This window comes from Equus quagga, chromosome 10 (assembly GCF_021613505.1).
Source record: "Equus quagga isolate Etosha38 chromosome 10, UCLA_HA_Equagga_1.0, whole genome shotgun sequence".
NCBI classification, from domain to species: Eukaryota; Metazoa; Chordata; class Mammalia; order Perissodactyla; family Equidae; genus Equus; species Equus quagga.
This window is the reverse complement of record NC_060276.1, coordinates 39,219,847-39,241,787: the sequence shown is the minus strand read 5'-3', so window position 1 is coordinate 39,241,787 and position 21,941 is coordinate 39,219,847. Positions and strand designations below refer to the sequence as shown.

Sequence of the window (21,941 nt, the reverse complement as noted above, 5' to 3'; positions counted from 1 at the left end):
CTAGACATAAAATAGAATGCCGTGGTGGCAAAACCCTTTAAACACTGAACAAGCAACCAAAATGGTCCTGTGGATTTCCTCCTCCGGGACCTCTAAGAATGACATAAGACAGTTATATCTCTAGGATTCATGGTTGGAAGTTGTATCTTTAGGAGGACATTTCCCACTTTATAGCATATATGTTTAGAGTTTTTTTAAAACCTCATAGGGCTTTTATATTTCTTATTTCGTTTTATCCTCATATTAACCATACAAACAGCACAGGGTGATTATCATCCCTATTTTAAAGATGGGGAAACTAAGCAACAGAAAAGTTAGCTGAATTGCCCATGGTCACACAGTAAATTATTAGTGGAGCCAGGATTAGAACTAAGGCCTCGTAAATGCGAGCCCGGGGCTCGGACAATATTCGACACAGAGAGTGAGCTGCTTTTAGTCTAACCATTCTGTGGAAGACATTTCATTAAGCTGATGAAATGACTTCTATTATTCTGCCAATAATTTGCCTACCTACTTTGCCATAAAACTGACGTCATTCTGAAACTCCAGCCAACCAGCTTAATTTCCTTTTGGTTTTGCAGGGGCTAGCGGGAGTTGATAAAACCATTAACTTAGGCTCAGTGTATCATCCACATAGATACTATTGAAACACACCTGTCAGCTCATCCATCTCCTTACACATGTTATAGATATTTTTAAGCTTGTAGACAAAAATGCAACCCCCTTACCATGGCCAAAGTTGGCCACGTGAGTTTTAGATCTGGATCTCTAGAGACAAGTGCTGTTATGGCTCAAGATATTGGAAAATTGAATTTTTGAAGTGGGTGAGACTTGCTTTGGTGATCCTGGTCCTGTGCCCCTACCCTTCTCCCACTTCTTCCCTTCTGTACCCCCACCCTTGTCCTGTCAAACTTTTTCTCCTTGTCATACCTGTTCTCAGTCACACATTAATTGGATTTCCTCCCTAAGGGTAGGTACAGCTCAATAGTCTCCTTAATTGGCAAATTAAAAATAATTTCTAAAATGCATTGAGAACTAACTATGATCCAGTTCTCTACTTCGCCCTTTAGAAGCATGATTTCATTTAATCCTCATAACAATTCTAAAGAGTGAGTATTATTCCCATTCACAGTTATGCATTAAGGAAAAGAATCTCAGAGGGCTTAAGAAACATGATCAAGGTCACACAGGAAGTGGCAGAGCTGGATTCAAATTCAGGTATACTTAAATCAGAGCCTATGCTTTCAACAGCAATATCATATGTTTTGTGACCTAGATAGTGGGTGGCAGATGTTTTTGAAAGTTGGAAGAGGCTTTCCTTATAAAATCATAACATATAAGCAGCCATCTGCTCTGAATTAGGGTGAGATCAGCCCACTGTTGATGAACATCACAGAGAATTCCAAGGTCTGGATACACATAAGACAAGCAAGGATGAAAAGCTTTTTCTGTCCCAGGAGCTAAAATTCACTCCCCAAGAACTAGGCAGTGCCTGTTTCTTCTTTTGGGCTGTCTAATACTCGATGACTATATGCTAGTGAGCTCCATCTGTCAGGCTCATGCTAAAGCATTGATGAGGCATCAGCCCACAGACAAAGATCCTAAAGGCCTGGGTTTTGGTCAGGCATATAACTAGCCTGTCAGGCTAAATGCAGAGCAGTAGACATTGAATTACCTAATGTAGCAAGACGGATCTGCAGTGTTTTCACTGGTTTGTGACTCCAGGTAACCACCTCTACAAAAGAGAGTTTCATAAAAAAAGTTTTGTTCTCTCAAAAATGACCTGACCAGTTCTTGACTAAAGCGCTCTTAGAGAAAGTGCACGTTTGCTAAAAAAGTATCCAATGACACCAGATCAATGCAGCATAAGGCCAGAGCAGCCTTGAATGCCTGGGTTTCCATCTGTACTGAATTGTTCTGCAGGGAAGCATTAGTCCAATCAGGGGATGATGGGTTGTGGAGGGGAGACATGCAGACCCTCAGGTGAATTAGACTATACTTGGAAGCTGCTTCATTTAAATCGGTACAGAGAAGACTGTGGTAGAGGGTGACTCCCCTGTCAAAGCATTAGCTTGCCTTATGGTTTTCAAAGACTGCTTATTCTGAGATGCAGATTCTCTTTCTGAGCATTGGGTCCAATCTCTTGACAAAATTATAGCAGGAGATGAATGATATTGACAGCTGAGAAAATGCTTATCCTATCAGGAAATATGGGGCCATCTTTAAAGTTCCCTAGTTAGAGGGGATGTTTATGAGGTTGATTCCAAAAGGCAAGGCACTCTGTTTCAGGAGACTTGGAGTCTACTTTGAAAAATTTCTGAGATTTCATATCTTGGTTTCTGGAGACAACAATCCCCGCCCTACAAGCCTCCCAACTGGACTTAATGAGATAATAATTGACAGAAGAAAGTGCTTTGTAAATTCACTTGATTATTTTCTCTTTTCTTCGATTCTTCTGCATTCGATAATCTCATCTTGAAATCACCTAGCTTATGTTTTCTCCTTGGAACTGTGAATAGTCATAATTGGCTTCATTTGAAAATCAATTTCGACATCATAGGTCATCAGCTTATATTTGATTAATTAAATTAGTGCTCATCAGTGTTACAAAGACAGGGAACAAGCTTGAAAACCCCCCAGAGGGCTACCAACATGTGGGAAATTAATCAAGATTTCTAAGGGCGAGATTCTGATTTCAGTGATGAGAACTGAAAGCAAAATGACTCTATTTTCAGATATTGTTCTAGTATGATTGAGCTCATTTGAAATACTATTACATATTCATCCTAGAGTGATTTAGGGGGATAGATCCCAGCTTTAAAGTCAGACAGACATAGATTTGGGTAACAGTTCTGCCACCTTTGCTAGCTGCATGCCCTTGCTTAAGTTACCCAACCTCTCTGAACCTTAATTTCCTCAACAATGAAACAGGGATAATGGTAGCACTCACCTCATAGGAATGTTGTGAGGATTAAATGAGACTAGAAGAGTAGAGAATAGGAGTCAGGGAATTGGGGTTTAAATCCTGGTTCTGGTTCTTAGTAGCTGTATATCCTCAGATGAGTAATTTAACTTCCCTGAACCTCAGTTTCCTCATGTGCAAAGTGAAAATAACATCACACAAATTGTACATTTTTGATGACCATGAATTTGACTTGTTCTTGTGCAAACAAATGGGTTACTGACGATCATGAAAAAATTCTCTGGAAATGCAAAGCTGACGTGAGGGAGGGTAAAGAAATAATGCCTTTTGATTGACACCATCTCTATTTTCCACTTCAGACCTCAAACTAAGTAAGTCTTTATGTTAAAATGCTCTCTACTTAGGAGGGCAATTCCTTCCTGAGTTTTAAATATCACATGATGTTTATTGTCCACTACAAGTTTATTCTGTGAATTAGAAAATTATTCTTGTCATGAAACTTTTGATTCTAAAACAATTGCTTATTTAATAGTCAGAGTGTAGTCCTCATTAGGGACTATTAGCATATCCAAACAGTTAAAATTGCTTAAGTGATATTTTGTTTTTCCTTATTCTTTTGCATTACAAAATATTATGTTGACAGGCTATGATGCATAATGAGTTCAGCAGCCATAAATAAATAAATCATTAAGTTGAAAACAGAAGTATCAATACCAGCCCAAATAATTGCCTTGATGGACTTTAGTTTAAACTACAAAGATTATGTGTATATTCACAAACTGATTTGGCTGAAATGAGACCAGTAAAGAAAAGTTTGTTTCATAAAACACAACACGTGAAATGTATGTTGTTGTTCCATGTGACAGCCAGGATGTCATATTCCTCCTTAAATTCTGTTTGTATCTTATTTGATTACCTCTTGTGGCATTTTAGTAGGCAGAATAATGGCCCCCTAAAGGTGTCCATATCTTAATCTGTTAGGAATATATTAGGTTATACAGAAAAGGCAAATTAAGTTTGCAAATAGAATTATGGTTGCTAATCACCTGACTTTAAAATAGGGAAATTATCCTGAAGTATCCAGGCGAACCCAATGTAATCACAAGGGCCTTTAAAAGTAGAAGAGGGAGGCAGAAGAGAAGATTGGAGTGATAAAATGTGAAAAGGACCCAACTTGTCATTGATGGCTTTGAAGACAGAAGAAGGCCAAGCACCAAGGAATCTGGACAGCCTCTAGAAGCTGGAAAAGGAAAGGAAGTAAACTCTCCCCTAGGGTCTCAGAAAAGGACACATCCTTGGCAAAACCCTAATTTTAGTCCAGGATGACCACGTCAGACTTCTGACCTCCCAAACTATAAGATAATAATGTGTTGTTTTAAACCACTAAGTTTGTGGTAACTTGTTATAGCAGCAATAAAAACGAAAACAGGCAATTACCACTTTTTGTCATTTACTACAGCCACTTGTATATGCCTATCTCTTAGATTAACCCTTTTCATATGACTCTGTGTATTCTTCAAATTTGTACTTTGCATCCCCAACCCAGCACAGACATATACTCTGTTTAGTAAAATACCTTCCTATAATAGAAGAACTGTATATGTCTGTTAACTGATTGAAAGAATGAAGGACACCAAATAATCCAAGATTGAATTTTCTTCCCACTCTTTGACCTATAGGATTGTGTAGACACAGCTAAAGGTATTCAGTATTCATCCCCAAACTCCATCAATTCAATAAAATATCCATTTTTTTGATGATGCTTATATGGAAACAGGATGATTCTTGAATGAAAAAGAAAGAGTCTTAAATAAAAAAACAAGGAAGAAGGGTGACAGTATAGAGTTGTGGCTCTGAACTCAGACTCAAAAGTCAAATAGACAGGTTGAATCCTGGACCCATAATGTATCTATCAGTAATATGACTTTAGGCAAGTCACTTAATCTCACTGAGCCTCAATTTTCTCACCTGTCAAATGTTGATAAAATTAGGAGCTACTTCATATATTGTGAATATTTAATGAGGGAATGAATGTAAAAGAGCTTGGGATGGAATGTGTGCTTAATCAACGTTAGCCGTGGTGCAGTGGCAAGAATATTGAACTTCAATTCAGGAAATGTGGGTTTTGGTCTTCTGATTTATCACTAATTTGCAATATGATGTTCAGTAAATCCATTCTTTTTCTGCCTTTCAGTTTCTTCATCTGTCAAAATAGTCATATGAATTAGACAAATAAGAGCTTGTCTAGCGCTAAAATTATACATCCTTGAGTATCTTGTTATATTCTTAGGCATCACTATCTGGGCCAAATTTCTAGAATCTGACAAATCAGTAAGCACACAACCAAATGAGGATCTTGAAGCAAGTTAAAAATTGATCCGTTTCATAAATATATGGTATATGTACATATAATGGAATACTATTCAGCCATGTCTAAGAAGGAAACCCAGCCATTTGTGACAACATGGATGGAACTTGAAGACATTACACTAAAGTAGGACAGAGAAAGATAAATACTGCATGATATCACTTATATGTGAAATCTAAAAAAGCCAAACTCATAGAAACAGAGAGTAGAATGGTGGTTACCAGGGCCTGGGAAGGAGGGAAGTGAAGAGATGTTGGTCAAAGGGTACAAACTTCCAGTTAGAAGATGAATGAGTTCTGGGGATCTAATGTTCAGCATTGTGATTATAGTTAACAAGACTGTATTGTATACTTGAAAGTTGCTAAGACAGTAGATCTTAAATGTTCTCACCACAAAGAAAATGGTAATTATGTGATGTGACGGAAGTGTTAGTTAACACTATTGTGGTAATCATATTGCAATATATATGTGTATCAAATCAACATGTTGTACACCTTAAACTTACACAATGTTATATGTCAATTATATCTCAATAAAGCTAGAAAAAAATTAAATTGATCCATCTTCTGTGTTTAACTTCTCATATTTATTTTAGTGCTAATTACATCCCAAGTTCTGTGTGGAACCCAGAAGTACACTATTTTGTATAATTTCTTTGATAGTAACCACATCTGGAATGTGTTAGATATCAACAATATAAGGGGACAGGGAGTACTATTTTAGAAAGAGAAGGCAAAATCTTACTTGAGGGGAAAAGGCAAGAGTGAAGAAAATGCATGCTCTGTGAAGGAAAAAAAAAACCCTACCATCATAACCTCTGTTTAAGTTTCCATTTCCCCCAAGGTTGTATTCTTTTCAAGTTTGAAGAAGTTATTTTATGTCTGGGCAGATTTGTGCTGAATAAACATTCTTCTCTCCAGAGAAGGGCCCTGTGTCAAATGGCATTGAGAAGAAATTGCCCTGCCTTTATGCTCAAGCTTTCCCAAAGCTCATGTGTTGCTCAAAACAAATATTAGCGGAGATAAATGTGGAATCTAGAGGAAAGGGCACCTCAGGGCAACTTCACAGCAGCCCTGACCATTCTACCCTCAAGGCACATCCACTGAATTGCAAGGCAGTACACAAACTCTGAGCCAGATGCCCAGAGCATTGCTAGAGGGGCCCTGAGCCATGCAGGAGCAATGGCTAGGTAGGTTGCCTGGTACTTCACCAGCAACTTAGCATCTTCCTGTTAAAGGATCACTTATTCATTGAAAGAAAATATCTGACTTTAGTTCTATTCTAAATAAAGGCAAAATTGCAATAGCTTTAAATGATAGCAGAAGTATTTTTAATGCAACTAGAATGTGTTTGTTTTAAGAGAAATTTAATTGTATGAATATAACCTCCTATCTGACTCTCTCGGGTTCTCAATTAGTTATCTTCCAAATACACACATGAGGAACATAAACCATCACCATCAGTAATAGTGACTTACTAAAGGAAATGGTTCTTAATGAGGGGTAGGGAGGTGTGAGAGATGCATGTCAAAATATTTGGCAATTGAGTCATCAATGGATTGAAAACAAATCTCCAAATGACTCTGAGAATCACTGGCTTTTTTTCCTGAACCCATCACAGCCTTTCTATTATAGCTGGAATACGTAGAGAATACATATTTTCTCTAAATAGAGTTAATAAACAAACAATACGTATCAGTCTGTCCCCTCCTGTTTTTTTTTAAATTTTTTTAAAGACTTTTTTTTTTCGAAGATTTTATTTTTTTCCTTTTTCTCCCCAAAGCCCCCTGGTACATAGTTGTATATTCTTCATTGTGGGTCCTTCTAGTTGTGGCATGTGGGACGCTTCCTCAGCATGGTTTGATGAGCAGTGCCATGTCCGCGCCCAGGATTCAAACCAACGAAACACTGGGCCGCCTGCAGCAGAGTGCGTGAACTTAACCACTCAGCAACGGGGCCAGCCCCTGTCCCCGCCTGTTTTAAATAAGACAGAGAATATTCAAGTTTTGGTAGAGAACATATTTATAAAAAATTGCTATAGTGCTTAGTTGATGGAGGTAATAACAGGCTGAAGTGAAAACAAGGCTTGACTTTTAATGAACATTGATGTATTTTTAATTTAAAATATACCTGAGTTCTCTTTCCTAAGATGTCATGAAGTGGAGAAATCACTCATAATAATGCTGGTTGGAATCTTCAGGAAAATAACTTTATCTGTCATCAACTTCTGCCGAAGGCCACCCTGTTTATTGACCAACACCAATGTGAAGATAGGAGTTCAGGGAAAGGTTCTTGGGCCTGATATGTGCCTACTGTTTAATTCTCTACTAAGGAGCAAAGCCTATCATTCCATATTTAGAGACAATCCTTCAAAAGCAACTAGGCTTAGGAGGGGAGATACAGATGTCTTAAGTTCATACTAAGGTTTAAATTGCAGAGACGTTGCAAGTTTTGATTAGAGAGACACAGCCCTGGGTACCTAAAAGCCGGCTGGAGAAGAAACTTCTTTGAAGTGGGGTACACAAAACGAGGAAGGTTAGGGCAAAGGAGGCACATTGTATCCAAGACTGGTCCTGTCTGAGTTTTTAGGTTTGGAGGATTAAAGATTATATTAAATAATCATGTTTATTGTGAATTTTTCCTGGATCATAAATTAGGGGACTTTTAGCCTAGTAATCCTAGAACTGAAATATTTATAATAGAGGGGATTTTAGATTCACTAAGTGGAGTAAAATTTCTCCATCATAATTCAGAAATAGGAAACCTATGTAGTTAATTCAGAAAGGGATATTCCTCTCCAAATAATAATAGTGCTTATGATCTTTCCAGAGCTCAGCAATTTGTAGATTCATCCTGTCTTCAAAATATGAAATCTTGAAATTAGTCAACTACTTTGGCCAGGCTCGGCTAATCTCCCGTCATGATTACAGGAAACCTTTAGGGATATTAACAAGGTCTCCCTAGATCTGATTTGCTTAGCGAGGATCTCCACTTTGTTTTCCCACATGAAGACTATTCCCAAGTCTTCTTTCCCAAAATCCTCAATTCCTTCAGAATATCAGACAACCTAAGTTTCCTGCAGGACAGTGGTTCTCAATCAGGGACGATTTTGCTCCTCAGGGGGCATTTTGCAAAGTCTGAAGACATTTTGGTTGTCACAGGTGGGGGAGAGTCCTACTGGCATTTAGTGGATAGAGGCCAGGGATGCTGCTAAATATCCTAAAATGCACAAGATAGCCACTTAGAACAGAGAAGTGTCTGGCACTGAAAGTTAGTAATTACAATTACAGCAAAGGTTGAGAAATCTTGCTTTGAAGAATTCTTCTTTTCCTCAAGGTATGCATGTAGTCTTGACTGGAGCTCAAGCTCAAAACTTGTCTATTCAGCTTATCTTTCCTGGGATTTTGAGTCTTGATCTAAGTGACACAAGGACAAAAAAACAAGACACAATACAACAAGACAAAACAATTTTTATTGAGGTAACATTGGTTTATAACATTATATGAATTTCAGGTGTACATCATTATATTTCAGTTTCTGTGTAGACTATATCATGTTCACCATCCAAAGACCAATTACCATCCATCACCATACACTTGTGCCCTGTTCACACTTCTCACTCCCCACTTCCCATCTGGTAGCCACCAATCTAATCTCTGTGTCTATATATTTATTGTTATTGTTGTTGTTGTTTTTATCTTCTACTTATGAGTGAGATCTATGGTATTTGACTTTCTCCATCTGACTTATTTCACTTAGCATAATACCCTCAAGGTCCATCCATCTTGTCATAAATGGCAAGATTTTATATTTTTTTATAGCTGAATAGTATTCCATTGAGTACATATACCACATCTTCTTTATCTATTCATCACTTGATGGGCACTTAGGTTGTTTCCAAGTCTTGGCTATTGTGAATAATGCTGCAGAGAACATGGGGGTACAGATATCTTTACACATTTGTGTTTTTGTGTTCTTTGGATAAATACTCAGCAGTGGAAAAGCTGGATCATATGGTAGTTCTTTTCTTAATTTTTGGAGGAATCTCCATACTGTTTTCCATAGTGGCTGTACCAGTTTACATTCCCACCAGCAGTATATGAGAGTTCCCTTTTCTCCACATCCTCTCCAACACTTGTTATTTCTTGTCTTGTTAATTATAGCCATTCTGACAGGCATGAGGTGATATGTCATTGTAGTTTTGATTTGCATTTCCCTAATAATTAGTGATGTTGAACATCTTTTCATGTGCCTGTTGGCCATCTATGTATCTTCTTTGGAGAAATGTCTGTTCATATCTTCTGCCCATTTTTTATCAGGTTGTTCATTTCTTTTGTTGTTGAGATGTATGAGTTCTTTATATAATTTGGCTATTAACCCCTTATCAGATATATGATTTGCAAATATCTTCTCCCAATTGTTAAGCTGTCTTTTTGTTTTGTTGATAGTTTCTTTTGCTGTGCAGAAGCTTTTTAATTTAATGTAGTTTCATTTGTTTGTTTTTTCTTTTGTTTCCCTTGCCTGGTCAGACATGGTATTTGGAAAGATGCTGCTAAGACCAATGTTGAAAAGCGTACTGCCTATGTTTTCTTCTAGAAGGTTTATGGTTTCGGGTCTCACATTCAAGTCTTTAATCCATTTTGAGTTAATTTTTGTGTATGGTGTAAGATAATGGTCTACTTTCATTCTCTTGCATGTGGCTGTCCAGTCTTCCCAACACCATTTATTAAAGAGACTTTCCTTTCTCTATTGTGTGTTCTTGGCTCCCTTGTCAAGCTTAGCTGTCCATAGATGTGTAGGTTTATTTAATTTTTTTCAAAAAACAGAAAACCAGTTGGAGTGAATTCAATTCAATGATGGGATCAAGATGAAATTGTGTAGTCCCTTTTGCCCGTATATCTAGGCCTGGTCTGGTTTCTTTCTTGTCTCTAAACTCAGTTCCCCAGACATCCTGTCCATCCTTGAGATATCCTTCTGATAAATTCTCTTTTTGCTTAAATTAGCAAGAGTTTGTTTCTGTTCATTGTAACCTAACAACCCTATAGGAAGCACCCATTTTTAGAGAAAGAATACCATGGGAAAGTTAATTTGGAGATTGTGTTTATTTGTTCCACAGTGTCAGACACTATCTTAATTGCTGGGTAAATGAGACATGATCCTTGTCTTCCAGGAGCTTAAAAATCTAGTTAGGGAGAGTAGAAATACCCATATAAGGTGAGACTTAATTTGTATTCAAAGCAGTGTATGTGATGAACCAAATGAGTGGTTCAAGGAAATAGTAAATGCTTTAGGATTTCGGAGAGAGGAGAGATTAGTTTGGGCTTTTATTGGAGAGGGCTTTCTGGAGGATGTAGGACTTAAAATGGCTTTTGGAGGCTAGATGAGACTTGTAATTGCAAAAAGGAAGGAGAAGGTCTTAGAGAGGCATTGTGGGCATGGTAAAATCAGACAGATTTCTGTTTAGATCCCTGCTTTACTAGTCAAAAGCTACTTGACTTTGGGAAAGTTATTTGTAAAATGTAATATGAAATGCCACAGAACAGTGCCTAGCACACTGTAGATACTAAGTAAATGATAACTATGATAACTATTATTACTTGTTTTCAAGCTTAGGGAAATTGTTTAAGCCAAGATGTAGAGTTGGAAATTAATGCAATGTGTTAATGAGGCAAATGAGGAAATAACTTGGCTATCACATTGATAAAATAGAAAAAGAGTGGGTAAAAAGGGAGGAAGATTTTTTTAAGGCTATATTGTGGCTGCCTATATGTTCCCAGCTGGCACGCTTAGATTTTATCCTCTTTTAAACATAGGAGACATTGGTAGATTTTGAATGGTTAAATGTTGTGATGAAAATAGTGATTTTTGTGCTGGTGTGTTAAATGGATTTGGATGGATTCATTTCATTGATCATAACATACAAATTCCATAATAGGTTTATTCACAGAAATTAATGCATTACTTTATTTTCCTAGTGGGTTCATTCACTTGGTGTCCTTTGCATCAAGCTGTCGTTCTACACCTAGCACTTAGCTCTCTGGTAAGTCTAACTAAACAGACAAGTCAACAACAAAAGAGGACTATGAAACTTGAATAAAAGGATGTAGCACTTAGGCAATATAGTCAAATAAATTGATTCAATCAAACAACTAACTCTACTTATTTCTTATACTAAGTTCATGGAAAATGACCAATCATTTTAGTCAAACCAATTGATCTGGTTGTACAGGTAGACACAACCTTTGCCTGCAATAGAAAAGAAAGGGTTAATTTGGACATTCTCCTCAGGAAAGTTAGTGTCAAACATAAAACCTAGCTTTAGGAAGAAGTAGGCAGTAACAGTAGTAGCTTCACCAGAACATTAAGACTAGTGTCGTGGTGTACTCAGTAGAGCAGTTCTATTTACAGATAATTACACATAAGCAGCTACAGAGGGAAATGCAAGGGAGGAATTGTGGGCTGAAATATTAGTACCAAACTGCATCTCTTTCTCCCATTCTTTCAATCGAAACTTGAAGCTTGAGCAGCAAATTCAAAGACTAGCTCAGACCCCAATTAGTCCCTCTAGAGGTCCAGGATAAGTTTTCTAATAAAATTGTAAATCTCCACTCTGTTGTTCAGAGTCTGGTATTGACAATTCTCCCCTTCATTTCCCAAACAGTAATGAATTTCTGAATTCATTCTGTGAATTTCAGATGAGATTTAAAAAAAGAAGAAGAAAGAAATGAGCTTGCCTGCCCATGGCAACATATGTTCTAGCTAATCTGAAAATGCTATAATTATGCTAGGTGCTGATAGATTTGCCTCTGGGCTGGTGGTCAGGATCCAGATGAACTGCTGCAGTTGTTGCTTTATCATCACAAGTGTTCTGCACTTCTTGACAATTCCCAGGCCTAGACATGATATTGGAATTTAATGAGGCTCCACACCCATGCATCCCACTGGGATGTGTTAGGGTAAGTCTAAGTTCATCCCCTTTCATTCATGGGTATAGGGAAAAAAATGTATGTGTGTGAAATGTCCTACAGGAATCATGTTTCAGCTGGCTGTTTGCCACAAAGCCACTCCCATTGCCCTAGGAACCTTAGTTTAGTTAATTAGCGTGTAGTCAATGAGGCTAAAACATCGATTCAGTACCGAAAGTTTTTACCTATCTCTTGCTTACAACGTATATCTGTCTTCCTATCCATTCTGCAAATGGGGGCTTTTGGTCATGATGGGGCACCAAATGAGACAATGTAAGCATCATTTAGCTTTGGGCATAATTCTAACTATTTTTCTTACCTTCTAAGGTCATTGTGTAGATCACACAAGCTAGTGTATCTGAAAGCATTTGAAAATTATGATCCACATATAAAGGTAGGGCACTCAAAATTATCATTAATATTAATAAGCATCACTTCAGTAACTGACATTTCACAGTAATAGAATCAGGGTAAATATGTCCATAGTCCATGGCAGGAGGTAAGGATGGGGGACAGCAATGACCCCAAATTCATGTCCTGATGAAAGTAGGACAAGATACTTATCTTTGAGCATGAAATACATTACTTACAGTTGCTTTCCACCTATCACATTCTAATTAATTCATTTGGAGGCAAGACATATTTGAAAATAAGACTAAGAACAGTTTCCAGCAAGCTAAGTGTCTATAATCTGGATATTTAAGGCAAATTGATAACAGTTCTACATAGAAAGCAAAATGATTTTTTTATAAATAAAATGTAGGTGGCTGGATTTTGTTTAATTTTAATTTTATTCATGTTTTGAATATACAGGATATTCATGTTGTTCAAAATGTATAAAAGGTTTATAGTGAAAATTAAAGTTTACTCTGCCTGCCCATACTTCCCTTCTCCCATGCCCCCACCATTCCTTGGTCATCCAGTTCCTCTCCTCAGAAGAAATCACTGTAACCAGTTTCACATGTATCCATTCAGAAATATTCCATACTTAAACAAAACACATACATACACATATAAAGACACATACACACACAAATGTATGTGTATATATATATATTTTACACAAAGGTTAGTAGACTGTACACACTGAAACCTTACTTTTTCTTTGAACAGTATATCTTGGAGATATTTTCATAATGTACAGATTTACCTAATTCTTTTAAATAGCTGCCTCATAATCTGTAGTTATATGAAAGTATCATGATATTACTTAAAGTCTTCTACTGATGGATGTTTTGGTTGTTTCCAATATTTTGCTGTTATAAACAATAGCAAACAACAACAAAATTGAACATCTGTTATGAGGGGAATTTGAATTCAAATATTTAAATTTTGTTTAAAGTATATCCTTTATGTTTCAAATAATATTTAAATATCAAATTATTAAGAGTAACTGGAATATTTAGGAATTGAGACTATAGATGTTGTATTTGTGTGTTTGTTGCCATTATTCCCAAATCAGTTTAGTTATAAAAATATATTGTTTGATTCCATGAGGACAAGATGTGTTGAGGCCATTGATAAAGATTTATTGGAAAAATGAGAACAATTCACTAAATTTTTCCCATTTCAAGCAATTTGGATATCAGGAAGATGAAGCTAATGTTGTATAAAGCTCTTTCCTAAGTGAATTTCTGGTGCATTTGTTTGTTATTAACAACTATTTTGAGAACTCACCAAATTTATTTCCCTAACCTGACTTGTCACGTGATCAACTTTTGTTTCTCTCTTTCGCTTCTAAATATCCTTGCAAGTATGAGATGGACTTCTCTTATTTCAGCAGGGAATTCCTAAGCCAGTCAATTAATGATGGTTTAATGTTTATCTCTTATATGCCCAGCTCTAGTCTATGTCTCCCATGAATTACAAAGAAGTATAAGCATTTCCCTTTAATAGGTAAGACTCCAGTTGGATAGTTGAAGCAAGACATAAATAGAGGAATAATTAAAAGGAATTCAGGATATAGATAATAGCTTGATATAAGATTTGTCATAAAGCGTTTTGTATCTGTGTGCCAAGTCCTCCCATTTCGTTCTTCCAGGTGGCTCAAATTTCCCTCCTTTTTTTGACTTCCCTGGACTCCACTACTCTGACTCCTCATCCCCCCATTGCAGCATTGTTACTGCATCTTCCTAGCTGGTTGCGTTCTTCTCCAGCCCATCCTATGCATCAAGCCAATCATCTTTAGATAGCACTGCCCTTGAGTCTTTTGTTGATGTTGTTGCAAGAATCTACAATGGCCTTCTAGTGTACTGCATCATATTCAAATTCCTCCGCATGTTTCTCAGGATCCTCCAGAATTTATCTCCATTCTATCTATCTAGTTGTATTTCCAGTGACTCCACATGATGAGTAACTTTCTCTTTATCCCATCCCACCCATCTCCTTCTCACCAGATCATCCAGATCATTCTCCTATAGTAACAATATGTTTGCTAAGTTCCACCTCTGTTCCTTAGTTTGTGTTGTTAATCTTTCCTACATTACTTCTTCCTTACTCTCTGCCTTTCTATTCCTTAAGGTCTATGTGGAGACCCACTTCCTTTAGAAAACTTTCCCCAACTCTGTCAGCCAATATAGAGTTCTCCTTTCTCCATTCCTTTACCACATATAGCCTTATGGCTCAAATGCTACAATTTTTCATTAGAATGTGTCCTTTGTTCTATTATCTCTTTATTTTGATGTGTTAATTCTGTGTTCATAGTCCTACATAGTAAATTGAGGGAAACAATAAAACCTGTTAGCACAAGTCTTGGTGGACAAAAATTGCTCAGTCAGTATTTTTGATCAATTAGCTTAATGAAGGTACCACTGCTTTATAATTTTGTTATGGAGGTTGAGGTGGGGAGTAAGGGATGATTCAGAGACATAAAAGCTTCAATCTACCAGAAATGTCCATTAGGGTAATATTTCATTAAGAATATTTAACACCTCAATGTAGGTATGGAGATTTAATGTGTATTTAATTATACTTTTAAAATCTATGTTTCTTTGACAAACAAGCTTATAGAAACCACTCAAAATAGTCCATTTGTCTGCTCTTGTCGGAAAGTGTAGCTGTCGAAATGGTCTATTTACAGTGAATCAATGGTGCTCTAAATGTGCGGGGAAATGGATATTGTATGGATAGAATAACACCTCAAGTAGGAACACTGTCTAATAAATGTTTACACACCATCAAGTCTAGAAACATTAAATATCATACACGATAGAATCTTTCTTATCCTGTGATTTATCTCAATTTTTCCATTACCTTCTTTCATTTTCTCTTCTAGCTTTACTCACAGACAAGCCTCCCAAGCCATTGTTTCCCATGGAGAATCAGCCAAGTGTTATAGATGTCCAGCTGGGTAAGTCCCCTTCTGGGAATAATAGATCTTAAACTTTCTCTCTGTTAACAGATGGGGAAAATTGCACGAACCAGGAAAGGTTTATTGCCACTATTATTACATGCAAATCAATTTGCATCTGCTCATTTATAACCCTGGAGTTCAGTGCAATAGCAGTTTAAGAAAATGAGTTTGTATTGCATCAAGGAATGGTAATACTAATTGGTTACACTGGGTATTAAGTGTGCTGTAGGACAGAGCTTTTTAACTCTGTGATTGATAGATTCATTGGTGTCGTGCATTGGTGATTGGTACAGAAAACTTTTCATGTTTGTCAGCCAAAAATTGTTATTTAGAGAGCATTAACTCCTGGAGAACAAGCACTTTTTAAAATAAAAGAACCACTCAGTACAGCCTTTAAAACAATTTATAGTATTATTTCCAATGGCACAATCTAGAGCAATTAAAACCTGTTTTTAGGTTGAGAACCTGAATATTTATGAATCATATAGTGCTTAGAAAAGTAACAAGTTGATTTATGGGTGCTATGGTCTTTTTATAGACTCAGATAAGGATGCAAGGTGTTGAGCCCCTTTTCTGAGTCCTCCACTACTAATACTTATGTTTCAAGAACTGTAAGCTTGAAACTCACAGGCAAGCTAGTATCTCTTCCAAACTGTGGCCTTTACTCTAAACTATATCCTTTAACATCTGTGAGCTTTCATGTATCTTGGGTTTCATTCTATTCTTCAATTCTAAACAAGAGGACTAAGTAAATATGGTGGAAATGTATTAGGCTTACTTTAGGTATATGATTTATTAAAATATGTGGCCATAGTGGTACCTACCAATCATATAGCCAGGGAAGAAGAACTGGCCCCAGTATTTTACTCACTTGGGAAGTTTTTGACTCAACTTTTGATCTTTCCACTCCAACATGGATTGTTAGAGGCTTATTTCTATCTTGAAAATAGGTGGGTAAAATTACATTCCTAAGAGTTTATTCGTTTCTCTACAATGAAATATAGCACATTGTAGTTAATGCAGCCTAGCAGTGTGAGTACCAAAGTTAAGTATTTTAAAACAAAATGAGGAGACAATAATAAGCATGTTGTCAAGAGTGGGCTGTGGAAGTGGTGACTATTTCGTAGATAATGTTGAAGTATTAGACCATGGCTCTCCCCTTGCTACTTGTATTATCTTGCCAAGTAATTACATTTCTTAAAGCCAAATCTAGATGTGCTGATACACCCCCTCAGTAATTTTTACTTACATCTTTCCATCCATACTGGGATAATAATACCTCAAGGGTACTCTGTAGTTTGCCAGGGGTTACCTGAAGCCATCAGATGACCTTGTATTATTAGTTTTCACGGAGATTCAAATGGATAAATTGTTTTTATATGAAAACTTATATATTAAGGAGTCGAAAGCCAAATTCACACAACTGTTTCAAATAAAACATAGTAAATTTTGTGTTCGTGACCCCTGGGTAGATACTTCTTCATTCTCCTCTGCTGTTAGGCAAACTTCAACAGAAAAGTGTGAGGAGTTCTGCTCTTGAGCAAGGAAACAGACCCTTGTAGGGAGTACATTTTTTTCAGGTTCTTTGGGTGCAACACCTGTATGTGCTACTCAGGACCTCTCTAAGATGTATGCCTTGTATAAATATGTATTCCAACATAGGTATATATGCCAAAATAACCCACCACCGACACCACACTGTAAAATCACTAAAGTAATTTGCTTGCAATTTATATTAGATGCAAAGCTAAACTTTTCAGTTATTAATTTGTAACACAATTTGGAAACAACTTTATTGACAGAAAGATGGAGACCTGCCCATTTTTCATGCTAGAAGGGCTGTTTCTCTGAGATGCTACAGCAACCATGTAATTCAGAGAAAGAAAAACAAAATCCGTTAAACCAGATCTTTGACATTTCAAGGAGTACATGACTGGTTAATTTTAAATGGTCTTAACTTTTCCATAGATTTATTTAGCACCATTTATTTACAGCTGATAATCATTTTGTAAGTTACTCTTATGCCTCAATAGTGAGGTGACGTTAGGAGCACTATAAATGTCAGAGAGCTCCTCAGTCAGTGGGAGCTCTAAAGTCAGAATGATGAGGGTTTAGAAACCCTAGGGGTAAAAAGAGGTAGAGAAAGATAATTGGGGTGATTGGACATCCCTGTCTATATCTGGAAAACTTTCAGAATTCAGTAAGATCATGAAAACTTCTGGAAATTATTTTCCTTTCCTTTTTTAAAACTTTATCAAGTGCATTAAGCTTTAGACACCCTCAAACTAGAACTAGAAATGGAACTACCCAAAAATACAATAATCCAATACAAATGACTAAGCACATGATTACCAAATTCAGGTTTCCCAAATCCCAGTACTTAAAATTTGAGACAACATTGTGGTGGATTAAAGTTGGCCACAGACTTTTTGCTACTCCTACCATCTAAATGTAGTTTCTCATTCCCCTCTCCTTGAATCTGAGTTGACCTTAGGGACATGCTTGGCCAATAGATTATGGCAGAAGTGATACTCTGGGATTTTAGAGACTAAGTGAAAAGAAACCTGGCAACTTTTCTTCGGGTCTCCTGGTCTGCTGTGAAACTACCATGCTGTGAAAAGCTCAAGCCACATGGAGAGGCCCTAGAGGATGAGGCACCATGTGGAGAAAGAGAGGCCAATGAGCACCAAGCCACGGGACATGTGAGTGAAGAAGCCATATTGGAAGTGAATCCTCCAGCCCCAGCTACCCTGGCTTATGCCATGTAGTTCAGAGACAAACCACTGAGCTGAACTCAGATTTCTGACACAAACAGTCATGAGCAAAATAAAAATGGTTGTCGTTAGCCACTAAGTTAGGTGTAGTTAGTCAAAAAATAAATACCCAGAACAAAGATTAATTAATTTTCTCTAAAACACTGTGAATTCCATTTTCCCTATGGACAAGAAACTCATGCAGGCAATTTATGCAAAATGAGAAACACTGGGGGAAACATTGACTATCAGCTTCAAGGTAATTTTAGAAAACATGGTCTGGAATAATTATTTATGTGTTTTTTGAGGGTTACGCTCAGTTCTCAGTTCTGTATATTTTTAAAAGCAATCCAGTAAATGAAAATTTTCAGTAGAAATGAATACATTTTAGTGCATGGAATTGGCTTCAGTACAGATATTTTGTTGTGTCTCTAGAGGAAAATAAACATCTTGACTTTCTCTCTCCTATAACGTAATCCATTAGTCATCCACAAGATTCAAGAAATTTACATACTTTTTGCTGACATAGTGATGACAGTTTGGTTGTTGCTAAATTGTGTTCACATTGTAATGCTGAAAGAAGATTAATCTTAACAAAATAACCATATATTTTGAGATGATAAACACATTCTTAACAAAATAATATGAATACTATTGCTCTCACAAAGCAAGCCTATTCAGCTAAAGCTGCCTATGGTAATGGACGAAATACAAAGACAAGAGCAATGTACAAATCACACACAAAAATCCAATTTGGTCCTGTTATCTTCTGTATATTTTCTCTCTCTGAAGGTAAATTTAGCTTTAAATTTGATAAACATGACTTTGCTATACCAGGACTAATTATTTTTTTGGCATTTGAAAAGAAGTATATTTTCAAGAATTTTCCTAAGAAAAATAACTCTGCATTACAATGTATTAATTTATATTGCACTTGAATACCAAATTACTAACATCATAGTGACATGTTTCCCACTTGAAATGTATTGATGATAGGTAGACCCTTCTTTGGATACTGCTTTTATTAACGAACTCAAACGCATGCTTTACAAACTGTAACAGACTCCTAGAAGCTTTGAAAAGGCTACGAACAAATGTGGATGAAAACATTTGAGATCTGACATCTAATTTCAATTAAATTTGGAAATGTGCCGTGTTCTTCTCATTGATGGTAACTTTTTTTCTTGGAAGTTTCCCAAGACTTAAAATAAGCTAGTTAATGTTATGCAGAAAATAAATATAAAGACCGTTTACTTTCTCTTTCTGTGTCAGAGTCAAAAGAAGGCCTGGGGGCCTAAAGCGTGTCAGAAAAACTCAGACCAGTGGAACAGTCCAAGCTAATTGAATACCTCAGATGTTTCAAAAAGCCAGATAGTTCATCTCTAGATGAATCTGATCCAGTATGAAAGATTCTCTTTATTTCTATTCTTTTCTCATTCAGAATTTATTTTATTATTCCAGGCAATCCAAATTTATATTTCATGACTGTGTTACGTGCTACTTGCTTGAACGTTCTCTGTGTATATAAGGAGTGTTAATCTTTGTTAGAAATCAATTTCGCTAGCATATCAGTTTCTACTGAAAATTATATTAGGTCTCTTAAGAGACCACTGTAAAAGACTCTACAAGAGAATAAAGCAAAATATAATATTTAATACAGTACTCAGGACTATAAGGCAAAAATAAATAACTAGTTGAATCCCAAATTAAGAAATTAGCTGTTTAACCAAATCTATCTTTTTTACACTTTAATTAGCTAAAAACATTTTTTGAATTCCTAGTGGATGCCAAATACTGTGTTAGATCCTGGGGATATAGAGGTGAATAAAATGAGATCCTAGGCCTTACGGTGTTCTCAGTGTAGTGGGGAAGACAAATATGTAAGCAGAATTACAATGCAATATGATAACTGCCAAAACAGACATGGGGAAAAGGGAGAGTGACATTTTTGTGGCAAGATCTCATAAATTAACAGTTCTATACTCTCTGACTTTCACTCAATATAATGACTTATCTCTGTAACCTCAACCCAAGTACTAGATTTATTTGACAATATTTATAAGTTGCCAAAGATATAACCTTTTGAAATAATAAATTGTCATAAATAAATAAATAACCATTTTCTTTAATGTGACAAAAACTAAAAATGGAAACCTATGATATCCTTGAGTTTCTTCAGTTTAGCAAAATTAGTTAACTCTTTCTATAGTTGTGAATCCAAAAGCAACTCACCAACCAGTTGAGCTAAAATGTCATGCCAGTATTACTATCAATGCAAATAGCAATACATGATCATTTCATTAATTCAAGTCATGACTTGGTATATGCATTATGTGTATAATGGTGGTAGCAAGGGATTTCTTTGAATTCTTTCCGTTTTTGTATACTCCTTCTACCCTTTTAGCTTCAAATAACTTCTTGAAAACCTTCATTAAATCTTGAGTAAGTGACAACTTTGGAAAGGAAGAAGGGTATCATGCATTCACTCAACTTTCTTGGCACACATAATTGGAACTGATTCATGGCAGCATTCACTCTCCCTCGTAGACATTCTAGGGTTAGTGAGTTGTTTCCAAAAGATCGATTTTTTGCAGGATAACATGCATGACTTAGCATGGGCTACCCCAAACTGCAAACTGTTTTATTGCCCAGAATGTATAACATGTGCATTATTTACAACTTTGGAAAATCTGGGCCAAGCCTTTTCCCTGAGTTAACTGCTGTATTAATGCTTGAGACTGAAACTGGTTTACTTACTTTGTCTAAGCTATAACTTAGTTGTACTGGGTTTGAGACACTTAAGAATGAAAAGAAAAAGTTAACAGTTTACTAAAGATTTATCTGTGATGTAACAAGTTGATTATGAGCATCTTAGGAATAACATGAATATTGACCAAACCTCTGTACGTATATTGCTGTTTGGGGCCATTGCTGAAGCTTATGTCCTCTTGACATATTAGTTGAAGGTGTTTCATCACACTTTCATTACTGCCAATACCATAATTTGACACATATAGAAACAAAATTATTTGAGAATTTACTATGTACTATGCACTGCAGTGGTCATTTGTACAAACACTGTCTCATTTATTTGTCCTAAAAGCCCAAAGTAATACTAGGTAGTTTTGAACCATTATGCAGAAGAGGAAACTCAGCCTCAGAAAGATGAAATAACTTTCATCTTTTCATTTCATTTCATTTAGTAAGTGTCAGAAATGGGATTTTGATCAGATTTATCTGACTCCAAAGTTTGTGTTGTTTTTATTATAGTGTACTGAGTAAGCTAACATCATCTAGGGCCAAAATTATACCCTCAGAAAGCTATCAGTGTAATAGGGATATTCTAATAATAATAATAATAATAATAATAATAATGACTGTATTACACATATTTTAACTATATAAAATATTATTTAGCAATAGCTCTACTACTAATAATAGTTATTGTTATAATAAATTCATTTTATTTAATAATAGCTCTACTACTACTAAGAATAGATATTATTATTTATAGTAGTAGTAATTGAGCTATCATTTATTGATTGCTTACCAGGTACTAGACACTATACAGTCATACATTG

The 21,941-nt window shown here is 36.2% G+C and overlaps 1 protein-coding gene across 1 annotated transcript in view; it reads left to right on the top strand.

The window, feature by feature from the left end:
• IL1RAPL2 (interleukin 1 receptor accessory protein like 2) overlaps window positions 1-21,941 on the top strand; it is a 965,470-nt gene that overhangs the window by 698,629 nt on the left and 244,900 nt on the right. Inside the window, exon 6 of the mRNA XM_046673670.1 lies at window positions 15,530-15,604. Coding sequence (XP_046529626.1) covers window positions 15,530-15,604 — 75 coding nt within the window. The remainder of the gene's footprint in view (window positions 1-15,529; window positions 15,605-21,941) is intronic.